Here is a 23064-nt window from a genome sequence, read left to right on the forward strand (position 1 = left end):
TTGCTTGCAGCTGCAGGTCAATCGGAGAAGCTGCGATTTAAAGGGACAGCACTTGTATGTCGAAGGACCTTGTTGTTGCAGGTTTGGGGCTACTTCTTCAAGGCTTAGGCACAGCTGTGGAAGGTTGCAGCCTCACACACTTCTCCAATGTGATCTCCTGGGAAACCCCTCTCGCCACCCTCACTCAGCACTTCCTCAGCGGAGGCATCTACGAGAAGCATGGGACGCCTTTTTTTCCCTTCCCTTCTTGCCATTAGAGGATCTCCGGCAGCAGCAGCAGAACCAGGAACAGCAGCAGGATCAGCAACAGGAGCACCAGGCTACTGCTAACTCACCTGAAGCTGCACAGGCCAGAAGGGGCCAGCGCTTGGAAGTGGCTTGAGAGCACCTTGCTGCGCTTTAGGGGGCCATGGGGACTCGTTTCTGCACTGGCAGTCCTACTCAGAAGGACTTCCATGAAGATCTGGTTTCTCTGTTCAACAGATGGCCAACGCTCAAGAGATTTCATTCTCTTATGAGCACGCACCATGTTTTCCATACCCTGGCGAGTTATCTCCTCCATGGTGATGTGTTCATGCGCCAATGACTCCACAAAGGCTCTGCTCATGGTCGCTATGGACTCCTCCATTCACTCCGCACTCGCAGCGACCCTGGAGACAAAACCTGCCAGAGACTCCTGCATCTGTGCATGGAGATCCATCACCTCTTGCGGATGGACCCAGAGGCAGAGGGTCGACATGCAGCGCAGCTGAGCTGAGCTGGCAGAATCCTGCGCCCTCCGACGAGGACTCTCCACTGCTGTCCCTGTCTCCAGAATCTGCTGAGGCTCACTTGTGAGCTGTGAAACACCAGGTGACAACACTACTCAATGTCCCGAAGGTCCCCCCGAGGTGTGAGTGTCGGTGCTGGGTGCGCTTACTTCTGCTGACGCTGCGCCCTCAGAGGTTGGAGCTTCCTCTGAGGAGTCTGGTTGCACAGCCTCTTCCTCCTCCACAGTGAGGATGGGGGCTCTGGATGGTACTGTGGGGGAGTAAAGGAAGGAGTTAGAGATGTAATGCCAAGGTTCTTCTGGTGACTCCCAGCGAGTTGGCATCTGCTGACACCTGCATCCATGCAGCATTGGTCTCAATGGGAGGCCTCTTCCTCCCTGACCTAGGGAAGAGGACCTCCCTGTGGGCCCTAACCCCATCCAATAATGCCTGCAGTGAAGCCTCATCGAATTTGGAGGCAGCTCGGGGTCTGGCACTGCCCACAGCTGCTGCAGGCTCCTCTGCCATCCTGTATGGTTCGTTTGGAAGCCTTCAGAGGATGCAGTGCTTGCTATGGACCTTGAAAGCACCACGAATGATGACATCATACTGTGGGGATTTCTGACACGAATTGGACAATTAGCACGGCTTCCCACATGCTGGGAATTAATTGGCCACTTGAGGGAAATTTGCGTGGAGCTGGCTGACACTTTTTTATGTGTGTCAGAAACCCCACATTCGGGGAAACCCGACCATTTCCCACACAAGCCAAAAATCAGGGCCAATGGTTCACCCTGGATAAGGTGTTCCAATTTACACTCTGTAAAGAAGCACATAAAAGTAAGAAACATCTGCCTTCGTAAAAATGACATCAAGTAAAATACACACCGTTTTTAATGGTAAACTTAGAACACCTAGAGAAGAGACATCATTCTGTAATGCTACCAGCTGAGGTGACTGTAAGACTTGCAGGGGTCAGCAGAAAAATGACTAGAGATAATTAGCTTACATCAGCAGAAAACCTTAAAGGAAATACCACTGGAAAAGGGTATGAATATTGAACTCTCAAATGGGATAACAGAATCGCTTTAAAGAGGCAAAATTATTCTCGGCTTCAGAGGTGGCTCTGTAAGTCTCCAACTCTTTGTACCTCGGGTATTTGATTTTGGTGGATATCCTGAATAGGACTTTAAGAACTGTAAAACTGTAGTGAAGTTAAGATTTGAAAGTAAGGTTCTCTGATAATAAGATTGCAAGCTTTCTCTTTTTGGAACTGTTAATGTTGCGATTGACTCACCAACTGTAAATTACATGTCGGTTCTTTAATAAATCTATATATTTTTAGAATTGTCTCACATAAGACTTCTGTATCAAAAACTCGCGAACTCAATCTCTGTACACTCTTTGGTGAGGAGTTGCAGAATTCTGGGGGATTTTACCGGACCCTCATAATATCCGGAATGTTACAGTCTAGCTAAACTTATTAAAAGTGCTATCTGGAGGACGGTAACATTTTCAGGTTGTTCCTTTCCTTTAGGGAGAGATAGTCTGGACCTTTAGACCCAATTAAGCGTCTTTAGTATTCAGCTACCTCCAAACTTTAGTTGAAAGTGAACATCTGAGAAATATGCCTGATCCGGGGTAGCCTTAAAGGGGCTAGGACTAGTAATTATCCCTTCAGAGGTTCTGCTTTTTAATTTAGCTCCTAGCTCCTGATACTGGTTATTAGGATCAGGAACCCTGGCTGATGTTCCCTCTCTCTACCCCAGGGTCACTGGTTATTGATCAGGAGCAGGAACCCTAGCTGATGTCCCCTGTCTCTATCCCAGGATCACTGGTTATTGCTCAGGAGCAGGAACCCTAGCTGATGTCCACTCTCTCTATCCGAGGTCAGTGGGTAGGGCTCAGGGTTAGAGTCACTTTGCCTACCCTCCTGGATTGTTGGGGAGTGTGTGGAAGATTAATCCCCAGATACTGCTTCGAGCAACCCAGGAGAAAGAAAAAACTTGCACTTCGTATTTGCTCGTACCCAAGGTTTGCGCCTGTGCACTTTCTGCGCTTGTTTGTGGGAGGCCTCCTGGTTCTCAGAACTTCTCACACAACAGCTGCTGGCATGAAACCATGAGCAAAGGTACTCAACTCCATTTAGCAGGTAAATGCCATAACATTTGCAAACTGTGGGCAAATGATACATGAGCAAATGTCATGTGGTCAATCCTCCAGGAATACCTCCAACCAGAGCTAGCTCACTCCTTGGGCTAGATATTAACTCAGGGGTGGGGAGAGAGGCAAGGGGGGAGGGGGGCTGCTTTGAGGCCGGGAAACCCAGAAGAACAGGTTTCTCGTAGGTCCTGCCGAATTTAACGGCAGAACCTGATTCTCATTTTTTCTCCCTGTTTCCCGGTCGCAGCCGGACAGATTGAGAGCCTTTGAGCTCCAAACCTCAGCCGGGAAGCAAAGAGGAGGGAAAGAGGTAGCGGAAAGGATGGGGAGTGGGCAGAGGGCAGATCGGAGGCCAGAGGCAAGATCAGAGGCCGTAGCGGGGGGAGATCAGTGGCCAGAAGGCAGATCGGGTTCCGGAGCAGGGGGAGATCGGAGGCTGGGATCGGAGGAGATCAGAAGGGCAGAGGGGCAGAATGGAAGGGTCAGTGCGGGTGCTTGGTGTCCCATCGCGGGAGGTTGGTCCAGCAGGTAAGTGGAAAGACACTGGATCCATCAGTCCGCACCTCTCTTTAGCCGCCGGGTTTCTCGAGGCCCGGAAAACTCGGCCAGTAAGGGTTAAATTTTAAATGGTGGTTAAATACGAGGCACGCCAGCCTCATTATGATATGTAAATTGCCACCCCACCTCCTGGAAGCTGGCCGTTTGTCCGCCTCTGTTAAAACCGGAAGTGGACAGGTTGGAGGAGGGTTGAGGTACAGGTTTTTAACATTTTAACATCACACCTGACCCAAGTCTGCTTTTTTTGGGGGTTAAAAATTTTCCCCTCATCTTTCTAAAATCTGCCCATGTCATATCTGGTGTTTGAATTTTCCTGCTGACTTTCCCTTTCTAGTTGGATCGTAAACCTTATCATGTTATGATCACTGCGCCCAAGTAGCTCACCCACATTTAGCTCATCTAAATCTGATCTATTTCATTACTCATGCGGAGGGAGTCCTGTACACATTTTCAGAATTCCATTCCTCCATTTACTTCCTTTCTGTCCCAATCGATACGTTGATTTTTAGGGCTCTATTTTGTCATTGGGGGCCTGCTGGGGCGTGTCAGGTGGTTTTCGTGCCAGGACCCCGACTCCAATGTGAAGTGGGAAAAAAGTGCGATTTTGCCCTAATTGGGCACTTGATTTCCAGCGTGTGGAAACCCCTGGCCCAATGAGTCTTTTCATACAGAATGTCGCCTCCGATGACGTCATCAATGCGGCTGGATTTAAGGCGTGCAAGCAGCCTTGCTTCTTCTGGAGACTTTAAACTTTATGCCCATTGTTTTGATCGCTTCATTCAGCAACTATGTCCAGCAATAGGCCAAAGTGTGCTCCAAGGTTCGAGGAGGCCTCTCTATGAGCTCTGGTGGAGGGAGCAAGATCAAATAAGGTGGTACTCTTCCCTTCCTCAGGGAGGAAAAAGTCTCTCCAGCAGACTAAAGCTGTGTGGATGCAAGTGGCCCAGGAGGTCAACTCAATCTCTATGTGCCACAGAACCTGGCTGCAGCGCAGGAAGAGGTTTCATGACCTTCTCCACACAGGAAAAGTGAGTATGACTTTCCCATCACCCTCAATCTGATTCCTATTGCCTCTCCTCACCAGCACTCTGCTTTGCCAAACTCTTCCTCCACATCCCACTTGACACTAACATCCCTGCTCCCTTACCCATTCTCTCGCTCTCTATCATCACATGCACTTAACTATTCAACCATGCAGCCCTCACACTCCCTATCATTGTGATGCAATGACAACAACTTACAACACACAGGGAGGGACCTTTGTCTCCTAAGCATCTATGCTATGGATTCTCTACACTCACTTCTTCATTCTCACTCAAACTCCACTTGTGTCCCTCATTGCAGGAAAAGAGAGCCCACAATAAGAGGGAAAGAGCGAGGAAAGGAGGGGGGCCACCTTCAGTAGCCCAGCTCACCACCTTGGGGGAGGTGGCCCTGGAAATTGCCGGTGTCGAGGAAGATTTGCAAGTGGGGGACGGACAGACGGGCGCATCACAGCAAGCTGGTGACAGAATAGTTTGGCATCTCTCTCATTCACATTGCATGAGTAACTGATAATGATTCTGATGCTCTAATAGATTGACTTATGATCATCTGCACAATTCAATGTGCATGCAACCTTTACCTCACAACTCTAACTCTTTCCTTTACACCCCCACAGGGCCATCGACAGCCCCCATCCCCATTGTCCAGGAGGAACAGCCTGAGCTTCAAGACTCCTCAGAGGAAGCTGCAATCTCTGAGGGCGCAGCGTCAGCAGAATTCAGCGCACCCAGCAACAGCGCAGACACTCACACCTCGGTGGGACCTTCACGAGATAGAGTAGTGTTGGCACCTGGAGACAGGGACAGCAGTGGAGAGTCCTCAACAGAGAGCACAGGACTCTGCCAGCTCGGCTCAGCTGCATGTCGACCTTGTGCCTCTGGGTCCATCCAGAAGGAGAGCGGTGCTGGAACTCCAGGAACTGGTGCAGGAGTCTCCGGCAGGTTTTGTCTCCAGGGTCGCTGCAAGTGTCGAGCGAATGGAGGAGTCCATCGCGAACATGAGCAGAGCCTTTGTGGAGGCATTGGCGCATGAACGCATCACCAAGGAAAGTTTGACAAACTCCGTGGAAAGGATGGCTATGGTGGAGGAGAGTATGGCTACTGCCATGGAGATGCTAAGTTGCTAGAGTGTTGAAAACATGGTCATTGTTCAGAATAGACTGACATCTCTTGAGGAGCAATGGTCAGCTATTGAGCATAGAAACCAGACCTTCATGGAAGTCCTCTGGAGTAGGACCTCCAGTGCAGAAACGGGTCCTCATAGCCCCCTTGAAATGCAGCAAGGAGCTCTGAAGTGAGGCTGACCCATGAGAGGGCTGTTGGTGGTAGACAACAAGGAAGTGGGGGCTCCTCTCCAAGCGCTCACACGACCATGCCACTGCAAAGCCCACATTCAGAGCCCCACCAGAGTCCCCACCCAACTGAGATCAGCGTCTCAACCCCTGCACAGCCACAGGAGCAGCAGACTGTTGACGAGCCCTCACAGGTTCGCAACCCCAGTGGACGGCCGCCAAAGGTGTTGAGACAGGAGCAGCAAGAAAGTGAGCAAGGGGCCTCCACATCTGCTGAAGCCACAGGGGAAGCACCATGTAGGAGCTCGCGTAAGAGGAAGATAATGCACAAGTAATTACAAGGGTAGTTACTTGGGTGTTATGTTGTGTTTATTTTTGAAATACCATCAGTTGCTTGTGATAAAAAATTCTGATGGCAAACTGTTGAGGTTGTGGCCTGTGTCATTTTGCAAATGGGACTTCCACATTGAGGGCTTAGAGCGACTTGCAATTGTCAGTATGGTGGTCAGAGTGATAGGAATCCGCAGGTTCTTGTCCATTGTCGATGCTCTGGTAAGAAGGTGTGAGGCAAAAGTGTAAGCAAACCTGGCCAACATGAATGCGTCCCTTGCATCCCGGGCAGCAATGTGGTTGCGCGCTGGCGCCTTCTGGCCTGTGCAGCTTCAGGTGGGTGAGCAACAGCTTGGCGCTCCTGTTGTTGCTGCTGCTGTTGGTGCTGCTGTTGTTCATGGTTCTGCTGCTGCCACGGCTGGTCTTCGTCCGAGTCTGATGTCCAGGAGGAAAGGAAATAAATGGCTCCCATGCTTCTGGTATATGCCTCAGTTGAGGAAGCGCTCAGTCAAGGTGGGGAGAGGGGTGTTCCAGGAGGTCACACTGGAGATGGGTGTCAGGTTCCAAACTTCCAGAACAATGAGTATGCCTGGTCAAAGTTCCCCCAGACCTGAGACAACAAAGTTCTGCCACCTGCAAATGATCATTGGTGAAAACTCCTTTTTAATGGTGGAGCTGCAGCTGTTAGTAAGCAATCCACTTGTGAGGCCGCCAGGATTAATTGGCGTGTTCCAGAGGAGACGTGCAGGATGGGGGAAAAGTGTTAAAATCAGAAAGGCCTCTCAAAATTGGATTATAGAGGCAATTAACTGGTTGTTAAGGGCCTTAAGGGCCTATCCCCCTCTTGGAGGTGGGATGGAAATGGGGTCTGAAACCCCGATTCTGGGAAAATTGCTCGGAGACGGGCTGGAGGCAGGATCGGAGCCACCCGCCATTTTTTTGCAATTTTAACACCTCACACGCCTCCAATTCCACCTCCTTGGGCCTGGCAAAATCCAGCCCTTAAAATCCAGAATAACAATTTTGTTATTGCTACTCATTTTTTCCATTTTCTTCCCACAATTTGGAGGTCTGTAATACATCCCTACTAATGTATCCTTAACTTCAGTCTTTTCCCCCCATTTATAACTAGTCCATTTGATTTTATTCCTCTATTCCATGTCCCTCTTGCTAAATAGTTTTTTGCATGAATATTATCCTCATCTATTTCGCCCTTCGCTATTAGCTGATCTTGGTTGGTTTTATTTTCCCAGCCCTCCCTTCCTAGTTTAAATACCTCATAATTTCCCTAACTGAAGATGTCAGTGTGGGCTGAATATTGAATGATGAATGCATTGTGAAAACTTCCATATATCTGACGTGTAGCATCCTCTGAGTGCTGTCACTCACAATCTGTACACTGAGGGATTGGAAGCTCTTCCTGTTGAGATAGTTAAGGGGTGTTCTGTAGGCGACATAGATTACACCCCAGGCTTTGCGAAGACCAAAACCCTGTAAACTGGATGACCCTATCTCACAGTTGCCTTGCTGTGATGTGAAAGATGATAAAATCCCCAGCTCTCCTGTAAAGTGCATCAATCACCTGATGAATCCATGCCTGTACTGCATCCTGGCTGATAGATCAGAGATCGTTTGTGGCTGCCTGAAATGACCTGATGTCATAAAATTTGAATGCACTTCATAGCCACAGAGAGAGCAATTAGAGTAGCAGAGTGTGGCTGCAGGTACTCATGCAATAGGTTAAAGAGGTGCCCTATTATCTCTATGAAACTCACTCTTATACACACCTGACCCCACAAAACCTTTAAAAGTGCCACAATTACATTAGTACATGAGCAGGATAAAAACCCACCCAGTGCATCTCCTACAGGCCTAAATCACAGCTCCTTAGTGGCTATAAAATACTGGCTAAAATCCTGCACCTGACCCTAACACTAAGCCCGACAGCCGGCACATCACTGAAGATGCCCTTGGGTATTTCATCACTCCTCAATCTGGCACAAAGGGAATCCCCCACAAGTGCTTGCAAGGAGCAGACTGAGAACCTGGCATGAGCGGGGAACTGGAGCCTGAGGCCAGATCCTTGATGAGAAATAGAATCATAGAAACTTACAGCATAGAAGGAGGCCATTCGGCCCATCGTGCCTGTGCTGGCTCTTTGGAAGAGTAGTCGTGCTTAGTCCCACACTCCCGCTTTTTGTCCATAACCCTGTAAATTCCCCATCCTCAATTACCTGCCCAACTCCCTTTTAAAATTATTTGTGGAATCAGCTTCCTCCACCTTTTCAGGTAGAGCGTTCCAGATCCAAGAACTCTGAGTGAAAAGATTTCTCCTCATCTCTCCTCTAGATCTTATGCCAATTATTTTAAATCTGTGACCTCTGGTTATTGACCCACTCGCCAGAGGGAACAGCCTTTCTCAATGTATTCAATCAGAACCCCTCATCATCTTGAAAACCTCTATTAGGTCACCACTTAACCTTTTCTCTTCCAAGGACAACAGTCCTTACTTTTCCAACCTCTCCCCATAACTGAAGTGCCGCATCCCTGGTAACATCCTGGTAAACCTCCTATGCATCCTTTCTAAGGCCTTTGCATCTTTCCTGAAGAGTGCTGCCCAGAATTGTCCACAATACTCCAGCTGAGGCTTAACCAGTAATTTATAAATTTCTAGCATGATCTCTTTGCTTTTATATTCTATGCCTCTATTTATAAACCCAAGTAACCTTATCAACTTGCTGTGGCACCTTTAAGGATTTGTGTATATGGACACCAAGGTCTCTCCGCTCATGTACACTTTTCAAAATTGTGCCATTTATAGTATATTGTCTTTCAATTCACACTTCTCTGCATTGAACTCCGTCTGCCATGCTTCTGCCCATTTCACCATCATGCCTATGTCATCCTGAAGTCTACAACTATCCTCATCACTATCTACTACATTGCCAAATTTTGTATCATCTGCAAACATTATAATGCTGCTCCCTACACCTGAGTCTAGGTTGTTTCTAAAATTTGAAAAGAGCAATGGACCCAAAACTGACCCTTGGGGAATGCCACTGGAAACCACCTCCCAGTCTGAAAAACATCCATCCACCACCACCCTCTGCTTCCTGTCACTGAGCCAATTCCATATCCATACCGCCACTTTCCCCTTAATTCCATGGGCTTCCATCTTCTTAACAAGCCTCCTGTGTGGCATTTTGCCGAATGCCTTCCAAAAGTCCATATAGACAACATCTATTAATCAACCTTCTCTGTTACCTCATCAAAGAATTCAATCAAGTTAGTCAGACACGATTTGCCTTTAACAAATCCATGCTGGCTCTCCTTGATTAACCCATGCCTTTCCAAATTAAAGTTTATTTTGTTCCTAATAATTGTTTCCAATAACTTCCCCACCACCCATGTTAGGCTGACTGGCCTGCAGTTTCCTGGTTTATCTCTCTCCCCTTTCTTGAATCATGATAAAACATTAGCATCCCTCCAGTCCTCTGGCATTACTCCTGTATCCATTGAGGATTTAAAGGTTGTGACCAATGCCTCTGCTATTTCTACCTTTGTTTCTTTCAGCAACCTAGGGTGCATTCTATACAGACCAGGTGACTTGCCAACATGCAGTAGTAACGCTGTCTTCTCTATCTATTACTATCCATTACTATCCTTCTCCTCTTCCCTCTCCTCTTTTAGGGTAACATTAACATCATCTGCGTCCTCTGTGAAGACAGATGTAAAGTAGTCATTTAATACTTTAGCCATGTTCTCTGCCTCTATATGAAAATTTCCCTTTGAGTCATTAATAGGTCCAAATTTTTCCCTAGCTAATCTCTTACACTTTATGGCCAGAATTTTCTGTACCTGAACGGGTCGGGTGCGGGTGGTTGGCGTGGTGGGTTGCGATCCCGTTGTTGCTTCCATCCCATTGCAGAAATCGACTGCGCTAATGGGGGCTATTAAGCCCGCCCTGCGCGTTACCTGGCCCTTTTAAATGGTGCGGGTCTGGTGATGTCATCGACGATGCGTTTTCAGCTGGGATATTTAAAGGAGCCATGGCCACATTGCATTTGAAGGTTCATCTAGGAGTGTGCAGGCAGCAGACTGGAGGTTTTGATTGCTTCGAACAGTTGGAGAGATGGCTGCACAGAGGCAGAGGGCTGCACCCAGGTTCTCCAATGGTTCCCTCCATATGCTTGTGGAGGGAGTCAGAGCAGTAAAGGAGGTCCTCTTCCCTTCCAATGGGTGGAAGAGACCTCCCCAGGAGACAAAAAGAGCCTGGCTCCAAATTGCAGAGGTCAACAGCAGAGATGTGTTCAGGAGGACCTGGGTGCAGTGCAATAAATATTTCAATGATCTCATTAGATCAGGAAAGATGAGTACAAAGCCACACTCAACTTCACCCTGCTGTGCCTCTCATCACATCCCCATCACTCTGCCTTCCAAACCCTACTCCTGCACATCGTTACTCACACCAACATACCTTGCACATCCACCTCTCTATCTACATTATCACATCCCCATCTTATTAGCCACTCCTCACACTCACCCTCATCCTAATGCGATCATACCAACTAACAACACACAAGGAGGCCACTTGGCAGTGCCACCCCAATCCATCATAGTCTTCCTCTAAAGATGTAACCCATTCATTCCTTACACTCATTCCATCACTCTCACTCAACCTTCTCTTTCCCTCCTTGCAGGAGAAGAGAGCACACAATAAGAGGGAGAGGGAGAGAACTGGAGGTGGGCCCCCATCATTTGCCACCCTTACAACAGCAGAGGAGGCTGCGTTGGGAGTATTGGGAGTGGCTGAGCAGCTGGTGGTGGGAGACGGAGAGAGGAGGCATCTCAGCAACCTGGTGACAGAATTACACATCATACAGCTACATGGGATACATCAGTCACTCATATGGGGACTGATGTCATTAGCCACTGAATGGTAATCATGTGCATAATGGTATCTGTACCCATTCTTCATATTACATATCTAACTCACCTCTTTACTCTCCCACAGGTCCATCAAGATCCCCCTGCCCCCCATTGTCCAGGAGAAAGAGGAAGATGACTCCTCAGAGGAACCTCCAGCCTCTGAGGGTGCAGCGTCACCAGACATAGGAGCACCCAGCACCAGCGCAGAGATGCACACCTCTGTGGGTCCCATGCGAGTTAGAGTAGCGTTGTCACCTGGTCTGTCACAAGTGAGCAAGAGCAGATGGTGGAAACAGGGACAGCAGTGGAGACTCCTCGCCAGAGGACACAGGATGCTCCCAGCTCTGCTCAGCTGCATGCAGACGCTGAGTCTCTGGAACCATCTGGAAAGAGGGCGATCCTGGAGGTGCAGAAAGAAGTGCAGGAGTCTCTGACAGGTTTAGGGAGCGCGATGTCTGCAAATGTGCAGAGAATGGAGGAGTCCATCTCCAACATGAGCACCACCATGTCGCAGGCGATGGTGACTGTAGGCTCTTCCATGGATTGGATGGCCACCTGCATGGAAGAGCTAATGCGTCACTCACAGGAGCGCATGATCTCTATAGAGAATTGATGGCTATCTATGGAGAATAGATGGCAGAGGCTCATAGAGCTCATGTCTAGGAGGGATGTCAGCGTAGACCTGGATCCTCATGGCCCCACTGATGTGCAGCAAGGTGCTCTCCAGCTCCTTGCTAGCAGGGAAGTGCAGGTGGTCCATGAGAGTGATGATGGTGAGAGGGGACATGGAAGTGGGGGCTTCTCTGAAAGCACTTACACTTCTCCCCCATTGCCTCCCCTCAGCCAAAGCCCCAGATGGTTTCTCAGATTGCGATGGCTGAGTCTGCCCCTGCACAGTCACAGGAGGAGCAGACTTTGGCGGGGCCATCACAGTTTCCAAAACACAGAGGACATCCGCCAAAAGTGTCTAAGCAGTCGCAGCAGGGAAGTGAGCAGCTTGCCTCTACCTCTCCTGAAGCCATAGGGGTTGCACCTCATAGAAGCACGTGGAAAAGAAAGGTGACGCACAGATAGATTCACAAGGGTAGCCAATTGGGTGTTCTAGTCAATGTTAATATCAAGTTTCCATTAATGTATTGTCAACCATAAAAATCTTTATTTTCACCACTTTCCCATCTTGGACACATTTGTGTGCACCTTTGGAAGTGGCTTAGTGAGTTGCAGTGAATGGTGAGACGTAACAGTACCTCCAGCAATGGTGGTCAGTGTGAAAGGAATTGCTTGGTCATTGTAGGGATCCTTTATGAAGTTGCTGCGGAGTGGTGCTAACCTGGCGCAGCATGTGACAGCCATATGTGTGTACTGCGTAAAGTTAAGTAAATCTGGACATGATGAGGCCATCCCTAGCCATCTGAGTAACAATGTGCTCAGGTGCGAGTGGGATCTGGTCCACAGGTTCCTCCTGCTCCTGCTCCTCCTAGTCTTCCAGCTGTTGCTCCTCCTCCTCCTCTGAAGAGGCTGTGCGCTCAGTGCCATACTCCTCATGCGGCGCTAATCCTCGCTGCTGCGCTATGTTGTGTAGGGCGCAGCAAACCACGATGATTCTGGAGACCCTGGCTGGTGTGTACTGAAGGGCTCCTCCAGATCTGTCAAGGCATCTGAAGCGCATTTCGAGTATGCCTATTGTCTGCTTTATGACACATCTGGTGGAAATGTGACTTTCATTGTATCTCTCCTAAGCCTCAGTACTTGGCCTCTTCAAGGCTGTCATGAGCCACATCTTCAATGGCTAGCCCTTGTCTCCAAGCAGCCAGCTGGAAAGTCTGTTTGGAGGAGCGAAGAGCAGAGGGAGGGTGGACTGGCAATGGATGCAAGAGTAATCGCATCTTCTAGGGAATTTGGCACACACATGCATGATGATCTTCCTATGGTTGTAGAACAGCTGCACATTGAGGGAGTGGAAGCCCTTGCGGTTGACAAAGTTTCCTGGGTTATGATGGGGTCCCCTGATAGCCACGTGTGTGCAGTCGATGTCAGAGAAATCAACGGCTTAAATCAAACATGGCCACAGTAAATAATAATTCTAAAAGGTCTAAGAGCGTTAAAAAAAACAAGCCTGAAGGCTTTGTGTCTTAATGCGAGGAGCATTCGTAATAAGGTGGATGAATTAGCTGCGCAAATAGAGGTAAATGAATATGATATGATTGGGATTACGGAAACATGGCTCCAGGGTGGCCAAGGCTGGGAACTCAACATCCAGGGGTATTCAATATTCAGGAAAGATAGGCAAAAAGGAAAAGGAGGTGGGGTACCATTACTGGTTAAAGAGGGGATTAACACATTTGTAAGGAAGGATATTAGCTCTGATGATGTGGAATCTGTATGGGTAGAACTGAGAAATACCAAGGGGCAGAAAATGTTAGTGGGAGTGGTATATAGACCTCCAAACAGTAATGCGGAGGTTGGGGATGGCATTAAAAGGGAAATTAGAGAAGCGTGCAATAAGGGCACAGCAGTTATCATGGGTGACTTTAATCTACATATAGATTGGGCTAACCAAATTAGTAACAATACTATGGAGGAGGAATTCCTGGAGTGTATACGGGATGGTTTCCTGGACCAATATGTCGAGGAAAGAACTAGAGATCAGGCCATCTTAGACTGGGTATTATGTAATGAGAAAGGATTAATTAGCAATCTTGTTGTACGAGGCCTCCTGGGTCAGAGCGATCATAATATGATAGAATTCTTCATTAAGATGGAGAGTGAAGTAGTTGACTCAGAGACTAGGGTCCTGAATTAAAATAAAGGAAACTACGATGGTATGAGGTGCGAGCTGGGTAGGATTGATTGGCGAATGTCACTCAAAGGGTTGACGGTGGATAGGCAATGGCAAACATTCAAAGACCGCGTGGATGAACTACAGAATTTGTTCACCCCAGTTTGGCATAAAAATGAAAACAAAAAAGGTGACTCAACCGTGGCTAACAAGGGAAATTAGGGATAGCATAAGATCCAAGGAGAGGACATATAAATTGGCCAGAAAAAGCAATAAACCTGAGGATTGGGGGCAGTTTAGGATTCAACAAAGGAGCACAAAGGGATTAATTAAGAGGGGGGAAATAGAGTATGAGAGTAAGCTTTCAGGGAACATAAAAACTGACTGTAAAAGCTTTTATAGATATGTGAAGAGAAAAAGATTGGTGAAGTCAAGTATAGGTCCCTTACAGTCAGAATCAGGAGAATTTATAATGGGGAACAAAGAAATGGCAGACCAATTAAACAACCTCCTTGAGGACACAAATAACCTCCCAGAGATGTCGGAGAACATAGGGTCTGATGAAAGGGAGGAACTGAAAGAAATCACTATTTGTAGGGAAATGGTGTTGGGGAAATTGACGGGATTGAAGGCCGACAAATCTCCAGGGCCTGATAATCTACATCCTAGGGTACTTAAGGAAGTGGCCCTAGAAATAGTAGATGCATTGCTGGTCATCTTCCAACATTCGATAGGCTCTGGAATAGTACCCATGAATTGGAGGGTAGCTAATGTTACCCCACTCTTCAAAAAAGGTGGTAGAGAGAAGACGGGGAATTACAGACCGGTAAGCCTGACATCGGTAGTGGGGAAAATGCTAGAGTCCATTATAAAAGATGTAATAGCAGAGCACTTGGAAAACAGTGACAGGATCGGACAAAGTCAACATGGATTTACAAAAGGTAAATCGTGATTGACTAATCTACTGGAATTTTTTGAGAATGTAGCTGGTTAAAATAGATAAGGGAGAACCAGTGGATGTGGTGTATTTGGACTTTCAAAAGACTTTCGATAAGGTCCCGCATAAGAGATTGGCGTGTAAAGTTAAGGCACATGGGATTGGGGGCAAGGTATTGACTTGGATAGAGAACTGGTTGGCAGACAGAAAGCAAAGAGTTGGAATAAACGGCTCTTTTTCCGACTGGCAGGCAGTGACTAGTGGGGTACCGCAGGGATCGGTCCTAGGACCCCAGCTATTCCCAATATATATTAATGATCTAGATGAGGGAACTAGATGTAATATCTCCAAGTTTGCAGATGACACAAAGCTGGGTGGGCGTGTGTGCTGTGAGGAGGATGCCGAGAAACTTCAGTATGATTTGGACAGGTTGGGTGATTGGGCAGAAGCATGGCAGATGCAATATAACGTGGATAAATGCGAGGTTATCCACTTTGGTGTCAAAAACAGGAAGGCAGATTATTATCTGAATGGCAATAGATTGGGAGAAGGGGAAGTGCAATGAGACCTGGGTGTCCTTGTGCACCAGTCGCTGAAGGTAAGCATGCAGGTGCAGCAGGCGGTTAAGAAGGCAAATGGTATGTTGGCCTTCGTAGCGAGAGGGTTTGAGTACAAGAACAAGGGCATCTTGCTGCAGTTGTACAGGGCCTTGGTGAGACCACATCTTGAGTATTGTGTGCAGTTTGAGGAGAGATTGGGTCGATTAGACTTATACTCGCTGGAGTTTAGAAGAATGAGAGGGGATCTCATTGAAACTTATAAAATTCTAACAGGACTAGACAGACTAGATGCAGGAAGGATGTTCCCGATGGTCGGGGAGTCCAGAACCAGGGGTCACAGTCTAAGGATAAGGGGTAAGCCATTTAGGACAGAAATGAGGAGGAATTTCTTCACCCAGAGAGTGGTGAACCTGTGGAATTCTCTGCCAAAGAAGGCAGTAGAGGCCAATTCATTAAATATATTCAAGAAAGAGTTGGATATATTCCTTAAGGCTAAAGGGATCAAGGGATATGGAGAGAAGGCAGGAACGGGGCACTGAATTTGGATGATCAGCCATGATCTCATTGAATGGCGGAGAAGGCTCGAGGGGCCGAATGGCCTACTCCTGCTCCTATCTTCTATGTTTCTATGTCGCCCTGCACCCGTGGGAAGCCAGCCAGTGTGGTAAAGCTGAGCGCCCGCTCAGTAACACTAGCTTCATCAGTGGCAAAATTGATATAATTGGCTGACTTGTCCAACAGGGCATCAGTGACCTGTGTGCTGCATTTCTGGGTGGCCGACTGCGAGATGCCGCAAATGTCTGCTGCAGAGCCCTTGAAGGAGCCTGAGGTGAAGAAGTTGAGGGTGCTGGTGACTGTGACAGGCACTGGTAAGGCGTGTCCACCCGCTCCTCTGGGCTGCAGATCTTGCTCGAGCAATTTGCAATTGTCTGCGATGACCTGACACAATAGCCTGAGCCTCCTTGAGGAAGCTCATCCTCTGCCTGTATTCCCTGTGTTAGGGGTTTTGCCTTCGGCACAGTGCAGCCCTGCGCTGATGCCTTCTGTCCTGTGCAGCATCAGGTGGTTGAGGAGAAGGTTGGTGGTGTTCTTGTTGGTGCCGATGGTGTTGGGGCTCATCGTGGTCTGATTCTGAGGACCAAGGTGAGACAGTATAAATGGCACCCATGCTGATGGAACAGATGTCAGGTCAAGTAGAGATCAGAGGAGCAAACTGTCAATGGAGTGATAGGTTGTAACAATAAGGTGAGACTGGATGGCCACTTTGTTGGAAACACTTGTAGCTTGTAGAAACCTAAATGTTTGCTGGGAATGCAGTCAGCAACAGCTTCTGCCTGAGGAAAGTGACCAGCTGTGAGGTGGGAGGTTTTATAGTATATTTCATGCTGTCATCTAATCAGTTGCAGCAATAGCCACTCAACTCCCGCCTCAAATTGACAGATGTGGCTCCCGAGCTGCGTGAATCCCGTGGGCATCCAGGGAAATTCAAAAGGTAGACTGAAGAACACTCTGAAGGGTCTGACAACTACCTGTTAATGATTTGAATTAGGTCACCTGCCTCTGCCAGTCAGGTCACTGCCGCACCGGCAAACCCGCCCGATGGAAAGGTACGTGGGGGTGAGATGATGGTGGTTCCCGACCCGCTGCAACTTACTTCAAATTTCCCACCCGACCCTCCTCCAATCGCACCTGCAACCTCAGAAAATTCCAGCCATCATGTTTATAAAATGTTTTAGGGTGCAATTTAATGTTGCCCGCTAATCTTTTCTCATAACCCCTCTTTGCCTCCCATATTAACTTTTTCAATTCCCTCCTGTACTTTCCATAATCTTCCTGCTTATTAACTGAATCTTGCTCCTGACATTTATCATAAGCCACCTTTTTCTGTTTTACTTTAACTTTTATTTCCTTTGTCATCCAGGGCACATTAGTTTTGGATGCTCTAGCATTTCCCTTCAAAGGAATATGCCTAGCTTGTACCTGAACTATCTCATCCCTGAATGCCTTCCATTGTTCTGTTACTGCTTTACCCTGCAATCGCCTTTTCCAATCTACCTGTGCTAGGTCCCTTCTTAAATCACTGAAATTAGCTCTTCCCCAGTTGAGCATTTTTACCTAGTTTCTGGTCTCTTTCCATAATTACTCTAAACCAAATTATGTCTGGTCACGGTTAGCTAGATCATTTCCTAATGTAACGCACTCCAGTTACACTACTTCATTTCTCAGAACTAGACCAAGAACTGCTTTCTCCTTCTTGGACTGGAGACATATTGATCGAAAAAGTTCTGCTGTACACATAATCAGAAATTCTCTCCTTCCCTACCCTCAGCACTATGTTTTTCCCAGTCTATATTAGGGTAATTAAAGTCTTCTAATATTACTACTCTATTTTTGTTACACCCCATTGACATTTGCCAACAAATTTGGTCATCTATCTCCTTCTCACTGTTTGGAGCTCTATAAAAAAAATCTCCCAGCAATATAGCAGCTTCCCCTCTGTTCGTTAACTCAAGCCAAATAGGTTCAGTCCTAGAACCGTCTAGTATATCCTTTTAACTGTAAATAGAACTAAATCGATCACGGCCTTCTAACAACTGGCTGATATGTTTCACTTGGCTAGTCTGACCTGTTCCATTACCTCTAGAATGAGCAGTCGCTCCAGACCTGGCAGCACTCTGTAAACTCCATGGCAAAAACTCCCCTGGAGCTCTGCCCCCATAAATCCAGGAAACTCTAGAGACTCACCCTTACCCTGCACTGCATAATCACCACCATGATGCCAGGTTATACAGAAACCCTGAAAGATACTGAACTAAAAAAATAGATAGTGGAGGAGGAATGGGAAGGGGGATGAGGCAAACACTTACAACTCTACTGGCAGCAGAAATGGGGGGGAGGTTAGCTCAAAATGTTTCACTAAACCCACACAGGCTCCATAACTGAAATTGGGATTGAAATGCTGGAGTCTCCGATTGGAACTGGGAAAATGCCAAGCCCCCTTCTGGAGGTACACATGATATAAACACCAGCAATGCCTCTGTGACCAGTGCCACCTGAGCAGAGGAGGCAGGCAACACAACACCCCTGAAGCCCACAGTAGGAGATGACCAGGTCCAGTATGCCCAGCCAATGACCTCAGCTGCCTATTGATACACAACTGATGACTCATTCCAACATCCCCTCCCAGAATGTCACCCAAGCACACGCAGCCTGTTTGATGACTGAAATGTTCATTTATGTGAATTTAACAAAGACCGGCCGTGGATAATTACCCACTCAGTATCCGGTACCTGTTGTCAAAGGGATAAGAAATTAAACAGTATTATTTAGCAAGCTCCAAATATACACTGTATGAGTCTTTACTTTAGGAGCAGTTGTAATATTTTTATCGTGTTTCTTTAAAGGGCCTTCTTGACATTTTCCCAAGTGGTGATCGATTTAATGTTACAACATGGAGTAACCATCCCAATAATGTGAATGTCAATGTCACTACAACAGTGGCAGACATCCCTTGTGAAACATCCCTGGTAAGATAGAATTAACATACTTCACCTACAATTTCTTAGAATAACCTACTTCATTGAAAAATGATCTGATGTTGTAAATTTCTACCTTAGGAATCCATAACCAGTATCTCCTCTTCAACAGGTAAATAAATGATTTTTTAATCTGTCATTCAGGTCTGGAAAATGTAAATCTAAAGTAAAAGCAGTTTAAATAGACAACTTTCAATTGGTTTCAGCAATAAAACTAATATCAATAACCATAATTGAAATATTTCAGGGTGAATTATCCTCCCAAAAATATCAATCCCTTTGAGGTTAGCCTGGAGCCTGATCTGCCTCACGGAAATGGGGTTAAGGGAGCATGGGTGACTCCTCCAGCCCATTTCCACCCCACTTCTGCCCCAAACCCACCCCAAATAATTACCGGCACTATACAAGTGGTGGTAGGAGCTGCAGGAAAATTGTCGCTTTGCTTTTTCCGCCTCCGTGCAGAACTCTGAGGTGAATGACCCAGAGCCACCAGCGCTGTGGATGGCTGGTGTTCATCATTGCTAAAACGTCCTTTGGGCATGATACATTAATTATGAGCTGCATAACAGTGTGTCATGCTTGACTTAGTGGTCGCATTCTTGCCTCTGAGTTATCAGGCTCTGGATTCAAGTCCCATTCCAGAGTCTTGAGCACATAATCCAGGCTAAATATCCTGTGCAGTACTTCTTCTTCCATATGGTAGTAGCAAAGCAAATCAAATGTCAATATCTAAGTTGGATATCCAGGCCAAAGCTTATTGACGTTAAGACCTCCTTGAAGTTGCAAAAGGCGCTATATAAATGCAAGTTCTTTATTTCTATAATATGTCCATTAATCTATGTGAGATCATATAAAATGGGAAAATAATGCTTCATGCAGCAGGATCTGTGTCTATGACACCTGTAGCTAATGAAGAATCAACTCTAGCCAAGGAAGAATCAATGGCTATGTATGTAGATCTCAGCCAAGTTAAATCAATAAGTTAGATGTACATGAGTACACCTAAAAATCTAAGTGGTCCGTGCAGTGAATAAAAATGGTTGAGTGTTAGGGCAACAGTTAGAGTCTGCTGTTGAATGGTGTTACCTCGGAGACACTAGGGGGCCAATTTTCATTTCCAAAAATAGAGCAGGAAATTTGGCAGAGGCCAGTCCTGATTTATCTCTGCCTATTCTTTGCCCCGTTAAAGTTTCCAGTCAGGGTGGGGCAGGCTTCGGAAGTTCCTGTGCCAAATAGGTGGGTCTTCTGTTACGTCAGTATGAAAGAGGACTAGGAGATGCTACATGTGGTTTCCCAGTGTGGGGGCATCAACGGCATCAAGCACTAAATACCCCAGGAAACCAAGCATCCAGAGTTGCGAGTGAGTAAGGTTAATTTAAAGGGCACAGTGATGTAAAGGAAATGGTTTTAGACAATCTCTGGGCCATTTTCTTATTTTATTTCCTGTTTGCACTTAGGCTCTAAACAGCCTTTGTGCAATTTGTTTTCAATTATTTTTTTCCCCCATTACTGGCACCAGTGGGTTTCCAAGTGGCGAGAAATACTGTGGAGGTTATATTTCCCTCATTAACATTTAACGTGCATGTGCCTGTCCACATGGGCAGGTTCATTTTAAGCCGTTGGGTCTGCCCACTGAGAAATGGTTAAGAGCAATAATTGCTTTAGCTGCTACTGACACTGCTGCTTTATTGGTAGAGCGTGGCTGCTTGTAACAGGTGGTCGAGGTTAGTCATGGTCGGTCCCATGTACAAATTTACAAAGTAAAAGACTGGATTGAGCCACTAAGCACACTTTTGGATGACGACAGATCTTTCTTGACCGGTGATGACCAGTGGTTCAGCAAAATCCTTGGAGTTGCACCTTAATTAGCTTCATTCACACACAAACTCATGGGAAGCGCACAAAGTTCTGAAAATGAATCGTAATTCACTGAATGAAAATAAAGACCCATCAGTGGATAAAGAGAGAATGAGACCCCAAAGTGTCCTGAACATGTAAATGAGGGCACAAACCTTGAAAAGTGCCTGTAAAATTAATTTGCTCCATTTTTGGGGAGTGACCATGTAGATCTTAATATAAAGAAGCACAAATGATATCTCTGTCAGGAAATGGAATGCCAGCAGGCACAGTAAATGATTATTCAAGTGTGTTAGAACATCTCATAAATTCCAGTAATTCTAGGAGAATGGATGTGACCCCTCAGTAACATGATGGAATTGTTACTCTGCATTATTTATAACAAGCTGATTAATGTGTCTGGTGAAGTGCCTCTGTTCACTATTTGAATAAAGTCATTATTAATCCACTTAGTTTAAAATGGGGAAATTTCCCCCCAAATCATTAACCGACTTATTACAGAGCTGAGAAAGGAATTTCACCCCCAAAATATAGTAGCCACGTGAAGACTTTATTTACATTGGGGCCATGCTCTGGGGTGTTTGTTACAGCTTTCCAGTAAGGATTTCAATGGACTCGAGCTTATTTGTATTGACCTCTTCATTATATCCTCTCCTTTTCCATTTAGGTCTGAACCAAACTTGTCTTTCCTTGCACCGCCAACTGACTTCTATTGATGGAAATGAACAACAGTTAGAAGCAGCTAGAAAAGTGGACACAATCATAGAGCGATGTATTGGTCAAATTTCTAACATGTAGGTAACCATTCTTCTAGAATGCATTGTCAGTCTCAAAACACAATCAATTTCTGATACATAACAGAAAAAAGCCATCTTTCTTGGATTGTCTTTGTATCAAATAATGCCTGATGTTTTCCTGACCTTCCCCAAGTCTCCAGTCTGCTGCTGTGCTAGGCTCCCAGTCTTGAGGAGATACCTGGCCTCCCTCTAACATAATATATGAAAATACTTTTCCAACTCTCATAGTGACAAATAGGAGAGAAATCCTATTTACAACAAATTAGGGTTTGTATTCCTTATTTTGTCTTCAGCTAATTCATTTAAAATTGATATAAAATGTTAAACTAGCAAGTTCCTGTGTTGCATTAATGGAATGGTCACTAAACTTTGCACATGCCCCTAAAATTGCTTCTATTCTATGTAATTGCATGGCCAGAGGCCCCACACTTCAGGACAATGCTGAAAACTATCATAGAACAAGCGGTCGCATAGTGGTAATGTCAAGAGCGGGAGTCGCGGAGAGCGAGAACGGGAACCGGGGAGAGAGAGCGGGAGTCGTGTAGAGAGCGGGGGTCGAGGAGAGAGAGAATGGGGGTCGAGGAGAGAGAGAATGGGAGTCGGGGGGAGAGAGAGAGCGGGAGTCAGGGAGAGCGAGAGCGGGATTTGGGGGGAGCAAGAGCGGGAGTCAGGGAGAGAGTGGAAGTCAGGGAGAGAAAGTGGGAGTCGGGGAGAGGTCGGGGGGAGAGAGTGGGGGTCGGGGGGAGAGAGTGGGGGTCGGGGGGAGAGAGTGGGGGCCGGGGAGAGCGAGAGCGGGAGGGTGGGGGCGAGAGCGGGAGGGTGGGGGCGAGAGCGGGAGGGTGGGGGCGAGGGCGGGGGCGAGAGCGGGAGGGTGGGGGCGAGGGCGGGGGCGAGAGCGGGAGGGCGGGGGCGAGAGCGGGAGGGCGGGGGCGAGAGCGGGAGGGTGGGGGCGAGGGCGGGGGCGAGAGCGGGAGGGTGGGGGCGAGGGCGGGGGCGAGAGCGGGAGGGTGGGGGCGAGGGTGGGGGCGAGAGCGGGAGGGTGGGGGCGAGAGCGGGAGGCGGGAGGGTGAGAGCGGGAGGGTGGGGGCGAGAGCGGGAGGGTGGGGGCGAGAGCGGGAGGGTAGGCGGGGGGAGCGGGAGTCCGGGGGGGGGTGGTGGAGCGGGAGTCCGGGGGGGGGGGTGGAGCGGGAGTCCGGGGGGGGGGGTGGAGCGGGAGTCCGGGGGGGGGGGGGTGGAGCGGGAGTCGGGGAGGGGGGAGAGAGCGGGAGTCGGGGGGGAGAAGAGAGCGGGAGTCGGGGGGGAGGAGAGAGAGAGCGGGAGTCGGGGGGGGGGGAAGAAGAGAGAGAGCGGGAGTCGGGGGGGAGGGGAGAGCGGGAGTCACAGATCACAGATCACAGATTCTACAGTGCAGATAGAGGCCATTTCGGCCCATCGAGCCTGCACCGACACATATCCCACCCTATCCCCGTAACCCCACGTATTTAATCCCCTAACACTAAGGGTCAATTTATCACAGCCAAATCAACCTAACCTG

General features: G+C 47.6%; 1 protein-coding gene across 1 annotated transcript in view; it reads left to right on the forward strand.

Annotated features, from left to right (window-relative positions):
- Nucleotides 1–23064, forward strand: part of LOC147116322 (adhesion G protein-coupled receptor G5-like) — a 793199-nt gene that overhangs the window by 22109 nt on the left and 748026 nt on the right. Inside the window, exons 7-9 of the mRNA XM_085992042.1 lie at nt 18745–18867; nt 18958–18988; nt 21401–21527. Of these exons, the coding sequence (XP_085848168.1) occupies nt 18745–18867; nt 18958–18988; nt 21401–21527 (281 nt within the window). The remainder of the gene's footprint in view (nt 1–18744; nt 18868–18957; nt 18989–21400; nt 21528–23064) is intronic.

The sequence above is a fragment of the Somniosus microcephalus genome, chromosome 6 (assembly GCF_052327205.1).
Source record: "Somniosus microcephalus isolate GS21.2 chromosome 6, FLI_Smic_1.0, whole genome shotgun sequence".
NCBI classification, from domain to species: Eukaryota; Metazoa; Chordata; class Chondrichthyes; order Squaliformes; family Somniosidae; genus Somniosus; species Somniosus microcephalus.